The following is a 10,022-nucleotide window of genomic DNA, read 5'->3' as shown; positions in this document are numbered from 1 at the left end:
CCCAGGTGACCATCACCTGGGCCTTCGCTGCTACAGCCCTGGACCACTCCTGTGGAAGAAGTTCTCAGGGGCGGACAGCTGGAGTTTCTTGCCTAGCCCCAGCTCTGGGAGGGGTCTGTGGGCCTCAGGAAGGGCGAGGGCCCCTCTGCTCCTGAGGGAAGTCCTTCCTCCCAGGTCTTGGCCTCCTGGCCCAGCCTTGCCTGCCAGGCAGTTAGGAGAGGTCCAGACCAGAGCACCTGGCTGCACATTAGCATCTCCCGGGCAGCTTAAGAAACTGGGGGGGGGGGGGGGGGGGGGGGGGCAGAAACGACATGCCTGTAACCCTCTACAAAACAACTGATCTAACATAGGCCAGGTTGAGAACCATAGTGCAGGAAAATCCCATCTGATGAGGGGAGGAGGGAGGACAGGCAAATCTCCTGGCTGCCAGCCCACCAGCCTTTCCTGTTCTTATACTCAATGGGGGAAGGGGTATCTTCATGGCCCTCCCCCACATCCACGCTATTCCACCCGAGCGGTTGGTCAGTTCCCGGAAGTTTTGTAAAGGGCGCATGCCTTCCTCAGGAAGGAATGGTCCACGAGGGAAGGGTACCCAGTACTAACAATTCTGTTTTGCCCCCCTCCCCTCCCTCCTTCTCTACCAGCTTCACACTGCCCCTGCAGGGACAAGTCAAGAACACTGAGCGGCTCTACAGGAATGGATTTAGCCCGAGGGAGAAATGAAAGCAATCCAGACTTTGAGTAAATACATTTTATATGGAACAAGATAATAAAATAGCGTGCATTTTATTTAAAACCAACCAAGCGCTGATAAAAATATATCTCACTGCAGCGGTGATTCCACATCAAACCTTAACAGTTAAGAACTGGGAGTTTAATTCATTCTTCACATCACGTGCTGGGCCTGGCGGAGGACACCCACCTCCCCCGGAACCTCAGAGAGGAAGAATGAGAGCCCTGGAGGAGAGGGCTCGGGTGGCAGGCTCACGCTGTCCCTCTCAGAGCTTGTGAAGGGAAGAGGCCCCGATGTGCGGCTCTAGTGTGTCTGCTCCGCACGCCTCCGGGGCCACCAGGGTGGACCCTGATTGGCAAGTCCTTAGTGGCAGGAGTGGAGGGAGAGGGAGGGGTGGAGAACCGTCTGGAGCTGTGCAGACAGGTGAGTCCTCCTTTCTCCTCCAGTGTCTCTGAAATCCCCACGGGGGATCTGATGGCCACCGCAGGGTCCCACTTGCAGGCACAAGCCTATGAAGCAGTCACCTTTTGCTTTGGCTGAAGGGGAATCAAGAATCTGAGAGGGAAAACTCTCTTCTTGACACAAAGCAGCCACAGTGCACTTTCCTACGTACAGTACAGTGGCGGGCAGGCAAAGGGCCCCGCTGGCTCGGATTAAGGCACTTAGAACAGACTCCATGTACATCCTTGCTCCCAGCCCCGGGTGGGAACTTCCCCCTTGCCTTCCCCTCAGGTCCCACATGCCCTGCTTCTTCCCCAGAGCTAGGCAATGAAGAGCATGCCTGGAGGGATTGTGGTTTGGGTGGAGCGCAGGGCCGGAAGGAGACACACGGGGAAGGAAGCCTGGGGACTTGGCAAAGGAGGAGCTAGGAGAGCATCAGGAGGAAGGCAAGGCAGCAGCAGAGGGGAGCCAGCTGAGTCACAGGAGACCAGGGGCAGTGATGTTCACTGAGAGCAGACGCACAAGCCACGGGGAGGCCGTTCCAACCTGCCCCGACTGAGGCAGGCTGGGAGCAGCGAAAGGGTTAAGAGACAGACAGAGAACCCAATCCCAGACAGAGAACCTCAGAAGGCAGGGCCCCCGGGGACCCGCATGGGGAATGGTCTTCCTCTTTCTCAGCCTGGGGTGGGGGGTGGGGTCCAGTGAAGACAGGAAGGTTCTGACAGTTCAGAGACGGGGCAGGAAAGGGGCAGGGTACTGGAAGGAGGGCTGTGCGATCCAGAAGCAGTGCGGCTCTTTGGTACGACGAGGACGACGCAGAAGGCCTTGTCCCGGCGCCCCCTCACTCCTCCTCCACACCCCGGGGCCCCTTGGCCGCCCGCCTCTGTCGCCAGCGCAGCTCTTCCACCTGGCGCTCCAGGCCTCGAACCTTGGCCTCCAGTTGGGCCCCTGAGGCCCGGGTGCCAGTGAGCCGGCTCAGCAAGGCGTAGAGGGTCAGCAAGGCCAGGAGGAGCAAGGCCCGGGTGGAAGGGTCGGGCACTGACCTCACCAGGGCCACAAAGCCGGCCAGGAAGAGGACGAGCTTCAGGCCCCACAGGATCCGCCCCAGCAAGGCCAACACCAAGCCAAGGAGCAGGGACAGAAGCCAATAGACAACTAGGGCCCCTGCTCCCCACAGCAGGAAGGTCTGGACCTGGCTGGGGCTGAGCTTCAGGCCCTGGGTGAGATGATCTCCTGGAAGAGGGAGAACCACAGAATCAGCCAATCTGGAGTGGTGAGGGCACGGGGTGGGGGGAGAACCAAAGAAGGAGCTAAAACTCCCTGCAAAGGAAAAATCCTTCCCCACAGGGTCACAAAGGTAGGAGCTTGAATGTCAGTCAGCTCCTGTTCCTGCTGGCTGGGGGCAGATTACTTCCCTCGCCTGAAACCCGGTTCATCTGCAAAATGGGAGTGATGTTCTGGGCCGCGGGTAACAATTAAATGAGATACTATGGCTTAGCCAGACAGGAAGCAAACACCTGGTAAGTAGGGGCAACCGTTAGCCTGCTCTTATGTTTGCCTCTGGGGACACCTGGCAGGGGTTAAGCACCTGGGAAAAAGTCTGCGCCCTGAAAAGATAAGCTCCCACAAATAGGAGGTGACAGGCTAAGCTCCAGGGGACCGAACCAGTACTCTTCCACTCACCATCTAGCCCCAAGGCATTCAGCAGCTGCGCAGCAATCCCAGACAGCGCAAAGAAGGCCACCGAGATGGCTGATGAGATGGCCCACATCACCTGAGACAAGGTCTGTGGAAAGAGCAGGGCAAGGAGATAAGCTTATAATCAATCATGCCCTTCTCCTTTAAGCCTCCAACCACTGCGCAGGCAAGGCCAGGAGGGAACGTCTCTCACCTCCTTCTCAGCCAGAGGTTTGCGAACCAAGCCTGGACAGCAGGCCGTGTCTCCTTCCAAAACTGGAACCCAGGACATCTGGGCCCTAATTCAACCGATTTGCTAGAATATTTTGGTGATGGTAGTAGGTGAATGTGTGTGTGTATGGGGGGGAGGGGTGGTCATCAAATCTCTATATTTTTGGGACAGAGAGAGACAGAGTATGAACAGGGGAGGGGCAGAGAGAGAGGGAGACACAGAATCGGAAACAGGCTCCAGGCTCTGAGCCATCAGCCCAGAGCCTGACGCGGGGCTCGAACTCACGGACCGCGAGATCGTGACCTGGCTGAAGTCGGACGCTTAACCGACTGCGCCACCCAGGCGCCCCTAGTCATCAAATCTCTATAGTTGTCACCCTGTAGAACTGGGGTCCTCCCACGGAATCATGAAGTCGTGGAAGCAACATCTGTGAAGGGCTAAGATGTTTCAACGAAGGAGGAGTCCCTCAGGTCTACTAGATTATGGATTTTATAAATGATCATCTCAAGTGTTTAGAATGACCTATCAAAAGCATGTGATGCCACACCTAGGATGTCATTAGCTGGCAAAGACAGCTCTGTCTTAAGCCCCTGAGTCAGGCCTACCTCTACCTCTAGAGGGGAAGGAATTTTCAGGTCTTGACATTTTGCCAATGACTTTAGGTCAGATTTAGACCAAAGTCAGACTCTGTCGTCATCCAGTGACATGGGTTTATAAAGACTGGCCCGTTTCCTAGTCTTTCTGACAAGAGAGGGCAGGAATAAGGGAAATTTCAGGAGAGCTACAGGCCCTAGGGTAGGAATTGAACAATGGGATTGCGAAAAAGCGGGAACTCTCTGGCTGCATCTTGTACAATGTGGGGCTCTCTGCAGCAGGGATTATGACACAGAGAGGATGTGGACCCAAGACGGGGTGGCCATGAACGTCTCCTCCTTTCTCTTTCTTCGGTGTGTGTAGTCACAGCAGGAAGCACCTTCCTTACCTCTGAAACCAGGTGAATGGTCTCTGGCCCGAGCCAGGCCTCCAGCGTTCCCCGCACAGATCGACCTATCTGGCTCAAGAGATCAACCGGGGCCTCCCTCTTCTGCTGGCCTGGTGGCACGAAGTCTGCGTGGGCCTGGGATGATGCCGAGTGGTGGAGGATGAGGGCCACCAGGACCATCAGGATGACTTTGAACACACGCTTGCCTCGCGGTGGGCCTGCCATGGCTGGGTCTGTTGGGAGAGCAGCTCAGGGTGAGCAGAGCGCCAGAACAGGCACGGACACCACCCCCCGAATGCCCTCCTCTACCCCCACCCTGTTAGCCAAGAAAGGCAGAAGTGGGCCTTTTAACTTCAGCTGAGCACGACCTTTTGATTCACCGGTTCCTCTTTCACATTCTTTACCACTTGCACGTTCGTTAACGGGCAAGTATTCTCCAATGCCTTAGGGGAGACTAGATCTAGGATTGTTCCAGTTCTAAAAATCTGAAGGCCCGTCTCTGGGTCTTAGGTGTTACGGGCATAAAACAAATATAAGGCTTTGTCCCCAGGGAGGTTATAATCTACTTAAGATCAAGCAGACATAAAAAACAACTTAGGAAATAGCACACAAATAAGATTCCTGCCGTGTAAAGATGTAAAGAGAAGTGCTCAGGTATGTGCTCAAGCAAGAGAAAACTGCATATATGCCTCCTGCCCTGCAGGACCATCACAGGAGGTGGTATTAACCTCCTACTGGTAACAGATGAGAAGAAACAGACTCAGGGGTTAGGCACTGCCCCAGGTCACTGGGCTAAGTAGAAAGGTCAGGGTTTGAAGCCAGGCTTCTGCTTCCAAATCGCACACTTATTTGGGAGAGAAGGTTAACACTGTGGATCTCAACTGTGGCTGCTCTTTGGAGCCACCGGGGAGCTTCACAAACTATTGATGCCTCTGTCCCAGGTTCAGACTTTCTGGTGTCACTGTCTGGGAGTGGCTTGGGCTTGAACCTGCAAAAGCTCCCTGGGTAATTTCGCTGTGCTGAGCTGAGACCCACTGACACAGAATGACCTCAATCAACTCCCCAGCCCCCAATGTAGGCAAAGGGTTAGAGCACAGCCTTTAGGGAAAGATATTATTAATAAAAAGCTAACCATGTGCCCCCTATCTCATACAATCGCCACCATCAGGTAGGCATTGTTACTGTTCTCGTAGGCATTGTTACTGTTCTCCATTTTACTGAAGAAGAAACCAAGGTAGGATAAGCAATAAGGCGGGGGGGGGGGGGGGGGGAAGCCAGGATTTGAACCCAGGTGCATCTGATATCAGACCCCTCACACATACTGCCCTGCCGTATCATCTCCGAAGTCAGTTTCAAAAGTGATTTAGGGGGCGCCTGGATGGCTCAGTCAGTTAAGCGTCTGACTCTTGATTTCGGCTCAGGTCATGATCTCACAGTCGTGAGATAGATCCCGAGTTGGGCTCTGTGCTGGGCATGGAGCCTGCTTAAGATTCTCTCTCTCCCTCTCCCTCTGCCTCTCCCCTGCTCACTCAAGAGTACTCGCTCGCTCACTCAAAAAAAAAAAAAAAAAAGGGGGGGGGGGATTTAGAGAGTCACACAATAGATTATTCATGGGCTAAAATAAACTTGGCATCTAGCAATCATCTCCGTGAATGACTCCTGGTGACAATTCACTTACCCACTTTGTGTTTTGTACTCTGAGCTCATCTGTAATATGATGCCACAGGCAAGTTAAGACCCAGCACGCACAGATTCATTGAAGCAGGTGTGGACCAGCCAAAAAAAATGTTTGCAAGTTCGCTATTTACCACTGTGCTTAAGAAATGTCAAACAGCACCAGCAAATCCCCTGTTCTCTCCCAGGGTCAGAAATGAACCTGTAGCTCCAGGGAGTTTCCATGATTCAGACCCAATGATCAGAGGCTAAGCCATGCCCCTGATGTAGGAGCAGCCAGGCGTTTGAAGTTTTTGCAGGTTACCAGATCACTCTGGGAGTTACCCAGAAATCAGAGCCATCAGGGTGGAGAGGGATTCTTACTTTGTAGAAAGGAGAAGAGTCCAAGAAAGAGTTATAAAAATATCCTATCCGGGGCACTTTCTGGCCCAGAAACACCTGCCCTGAGTTCCTCTTGAGGTCTGTGGAATCAAGCAGGGCTGCAAAAACATGCATTCATGTGGAGCGGCCTCAGGCTGGGAAGGCTTTTACTCTTCTCCCCTCTTTGGCAGAAATCAAGAACCAGATGGTTCCTGCCTGCCAGTGGTCAGACAGGAGGGAAGCACAGGTCAGTTCCTGAGCTATCTGGGTCATAACCACACTGGGGACTTAAAGAGCAGGGTTGCTATCTTAGGTTGGATCCTATATCCAAGGACCTCCACCAGGAGGGATCAGATGTCGTCTCCTCGGTTCTAGAAGGTCAGGGTGATGTGAGCTGCTCCCCCCATGGCGGCCTCCTGCATTCTGTGCCAGCCTCGACTTTCAAGCAGACATCTGCCTCAGTCAACAGGAGCTGGGGGACCTTGGAATAAACCCTCCACAGTGAGGCCATCACTGGCTCCCCAGCTGACCTTCTGAAGTGCACCAGAAACCAAATCTAACAGGATTCTAGAGGGTGCCCTTTGCAGATGAGACTGGAGATCGTTGGCTGGTCCGTTTCTTCAAATTGTTTTATTTAACAGGATCCCTTCTCATTTCTTCCAGGTTCTTTCTGCACAGCGAGAACCAGACTCGCTGTCATCACACCTCCTCACTGCAGCCCAACCAAATACTTTTCATAAAGAGAAACCATGGCAGTCAAGAGCCGGAGCAGCCTTGAGCTCTGAGAGGAAGTAGGTCTTAAACATATTCACCTCCTGCAGTGTCTGGCCTCAAATGGTGGCACTCAACAAATTGTGTGTGTGTGTGTGTGTGTGTGTGTGTTCATATTCACACATACAAGCAGCCATCTGCCCCAGTTCAGTGTGTATGTGAATGATGTTAAGCACAGACGTTTATTTCTTGTACGTGTGTGGTGCTTTATAATTTACAAAATGCCTGTTACTTCACTATCTCACTGAACTCTTCCAACAATCTTACAAGGTACTACTATTCTACATTTTACTCAGAAAACTATGGCTTAGAGAGGTCAGGGGAGTTGTTCAAGCTCGCACGGCTGAACTGGGTGAGACTTGCCTCCGGAACCCAGGATCTAAATCTCGCCCTTCTGCTTGTTCCAACCCCTGTGTTGCCTCAGAAACACATGGCCCTCAAGGCACTTAAGAGTTCCACCAAGTATGAATGAGCTCAAAGTGAGAGGATATGCAGAGTCCCGCCAGGAGCTGACCCACCTGTGGCACATGGTTTTGTACCAAGAGGTATGAGGACAGCAAAAGATTGGGGCCAGCCCTGCCACTTCTGTCCAGGTACCTGGAAGATGGCTCGGGCAGGGCCAAGAGAACCCGGCTCAGCTGGGGAAACTGCTCCACTTAACTATGGTAGTGAGAAGGCACTATATGTTTAGCTGTGGTTTGCCAAGAGGGCAGGGTGGGGCAGTCCATACACCCCCTGCCAAGGCTCCTTCCTCGGGATAGCTTCCTTTCCCACCATGAATCACTATGTGGCAGGAGGGGCAGCTGACTTAGTGCCCTCTGCTGGCCCTGATTTCCCCCATCATTGCTCAGAGCTGCCCCAGTGGAGCAGTGGTTCTCGGCTCTGGTCGCCCAGCAGAAAAGTCTGTGGAGCCTGTTCAAGCAAGGATGTCTGTCCCAATCGGGGCCATCTTAGACGCTCCCAAATAGGGGCTCAGGATTTTGTTTGTAGAGCCCCTTGAGGATTTCTGATGCATAACCAGACAGCTGCCAGAAATGATCAGCAGCAAAGGAAAAAGTCTATTCTAGGCAGTCTCTGAAGTGTGGCAGTGCACGTAGGAACCTAGACTTCCCTCCCAGGCTCCATTCTGCCACAAACTAGAAGCCACCGCCTTATGCCTATGACTTAACCTGAGTTTCAGTCTCCTCAGTGTCAAATGGGGTTAAGCAGGCTTAAGAATTATTACGTGTTTCTGCAAGAACTTTCTAAACCTTAAGCGTCAGTAGGAATGTTGCCGTTCACAAACTGCCAATACACCACTCATTACATTGTAGCATAATTCAGCAGGTTTACATGCCGGCCTCCCCCATTAGACTTCCCGCGCCTCCGGTTGAACTTCACTTTTTTTGGAATCCCCAGTGCCTAGCACAGAACGATGACTAATGGATGCTTGTTAAATGAATATTAGAAACTCGCCAAGGTAGCAAGGGAGAAGCGGGGAGAAAAGGCTTATTTTAAAGTCGATCCAAATACGCAGCGGCCGCCGGAGCAGCACAGCTGCGTCGAAAGGAAGCTCCTTGACGGAGCGAAGCTGCCACTGAGGAAAATGAAGTCAGCGTCCCGGCAGGTGGGGGCAGCCCCCGCTAAACCCCTGGCAGCTGCTGCCCAGCAACTGTTTGGGGGCAGGGCGACGGGCAAAGGGGCAGCTTCCTCCCCAGGGCCCAGCCTCCCCCCAGACAGGGTGTCAGTCGCATGTGCTATTTCGAACAGCAAGTCCCCTGCCAAGCCCTGCTGGGTGGCGTCGCTGGCAAGGGACGCGGCGCGGCCCAGGGGTTCGAGGTACCCCAAGGGGCTCGGGATACTCCAAGGGGCTCAAAGCGAGGCCGCGGGAAGCTGGGCCGTGGGGCGGGTGCGACCGGCTCAGCGCTAGCCTCCTACCCCAGCCTGACAGCCGCCCCGCCCCTGCCGGACCTCTGAGCAGAGCTCAGAACCCTCTTCACCCCGGAAACGCGTGCCTCCCCTGTTACCTAGTAACGACGCCCCCTGTTGCATAGCAACGAGGATTCGGATCCCTCGTTTGTTTCCCCCGCTGGGGGCCGTCGGACCCCTCCCCACCCGTGTCCGCCAGGCCTCGCGACTCCGCCCTGCTCCCACCTGCAGCGGCTGCCGCCTCCCCGTCCCGCGTTCTGTCCCCGAGCCCCGGTCTCGACTGGCACTCACCGGGCTCCGGCCGCTACTGCCCTTCACGTGCGACTTCGCTAAAACGCGCCACCAAACCCGCGCCTCAACTCCGGGGCGTTGGTTTATCGTCTGCGCACGCGCAAGGCGGGAGGAGCCCGGGGACCTGCCGGTCCCCCTCCCCGCCCAAACACCGTGCCATGGGCGCATGCGCCCTATCCTCTTGATCACGTTTCTCCCCCCACTGTCCACCCCCACCGAGCATTCCCACCAAAAAAGAGTGGGATCAGAAGTTCGAGCTGGGAACGGAAGTTTCTGGCAGGAAAGGGGGAAGAAGCGGCTATATCTGAGCTGTGCAGTAAGTAAACTGAATCTTTGAAATTCGGAGTCGAAGCCGGGCCGGCTCTTCAAGCCCTCAGCATTTCGGTCCACGTAGTTTCAAGCTACCCAGTACCTCCCGGGCATTGTGGGAAATGTAGTTCTAACCATGAGGCACCTGGTCTTTTTGAGGAACTTTCGCGCTAAAAAGGCACAAAGGAAAAAGGTATTAGGGGAGCAGTAAGAGGTACCAGATCTGGAAGGATGCGTCCGCCCCCTCTAAGAGCAATTATGCACCCGAAACCTGCTGATGGCTCTCGAATGTTCATTCAGTTATAGAGAAGGAAAGGAGCCAACTTCCAGACCCCATTTCCACACACACAAAAGCAAGATTGTGAGTGATCCCTTGGCTGGTTTGTGATTCTAGGCACTTTTTTCTTCATCCCTCTTGACCTCAGCTGTTTCAACTTTACTATCCAGTCCTAGAAGTTCCTAAAATACCATTTCACTTCACAGTGGGGTGTGGAGATAACCATGAAGTACCAAGAGCCAACATTGAAAAAAACCCCAAAAAACACCCACCCAAGTTGCCTCTCTGACACTGGCTGCCATAGGTAACCTCCCCTTCGGTGTTAAAACACTTCCTGAAACTCAACACTCTAAAACAGAACTCTTTT

At 53.9% G+C, this 10,022-nt stretch overlaps 1 protein-coding gene across 2 annotated transcripts; it reads right to left on the bottom strand.

Moving 5' to 3' along the window:
- Nucleotides 1-736: 736 nt before the first annotated feature.
- Nucleotides 737-9,481, bottom strand: TMEM109 (transmembrane protein 109). Of its 2 annotated transcripts, none has more exons than XM_045485420.1 (4): nt 9,070-9,481; nt 4,066-4,298; nt 2,858-2,960; nt 737-2,407 (listed from the first exon to the last, which is right to left on the bottom strand). In XM_045485420.1, the coding sequence occupies exons 2-4, from the start codon at nt 4,288-4,290 to the stop codon at nt 2,016-2,018; spliced, it is 720 nt and encodes a 239-aa protein (XP_045341376.1). In that variant the 5' UTR covers nt 4,291-4,298; nt 9,070-9,481; the 3' UTR covers nt 737-2,015. The 2 variants fall into 2 exon arrangements, with proteins under 2 accessions (XP_045341376.1, XP_045341377.1); XM_045485421.1 differs by having other exon boundaries at nt 9,004-9,198.
- Between the last annotated feature and the right edge of the window lie 541 nt (nt 9,482-10,022).

This window comes from Leopardus geoffroyi, chromosome D1 (genome assembly GCF_018350155.1).
Source record: "Leopardus geoffroyi isolate Oge1 chromosome D1, O.geoffroyi_Oge1_pat1.0, whole genome shotgun sequence".
NCBI classification, from domain to species: Eukaryota; Metazoa; Chordata; class Mammalia; order Carnivora; family Felidae; genus Leopardus; species Leopardus geoffroyi.
This window is presented reverse-complemented; position numbering and strand designations above follow the sequence as displayed.

What these genes read in the sequence shown, in the direction of transcription:
- TMEM109 (XM_045485420.1), bottom strand. Translation starts at nt 4,290, where the DNA reads ATGGCAGGCCCACCGCGAGGCAAGCGTGTGTTCAAAGTCATCCTGATG. An exon ending in CCATTCACCTGGTTTCAGAG is followed by an intron (nt 2,961 to 4,065) that starts GTAAGGAAGGTG and finishes CTCTTTCCACAG; the next exon opens with ACCTTGTCTCAGGTGATGTG. An exon ending in GAATGCCTTGGGGCTAGATG is followed by an intron (nt 2,408 to 2,857) that starts GTGAGTGGAAGA and finishes TCCCTCTTCCAG; the next exon opens with GAGATCATCTCACCCAGGGC.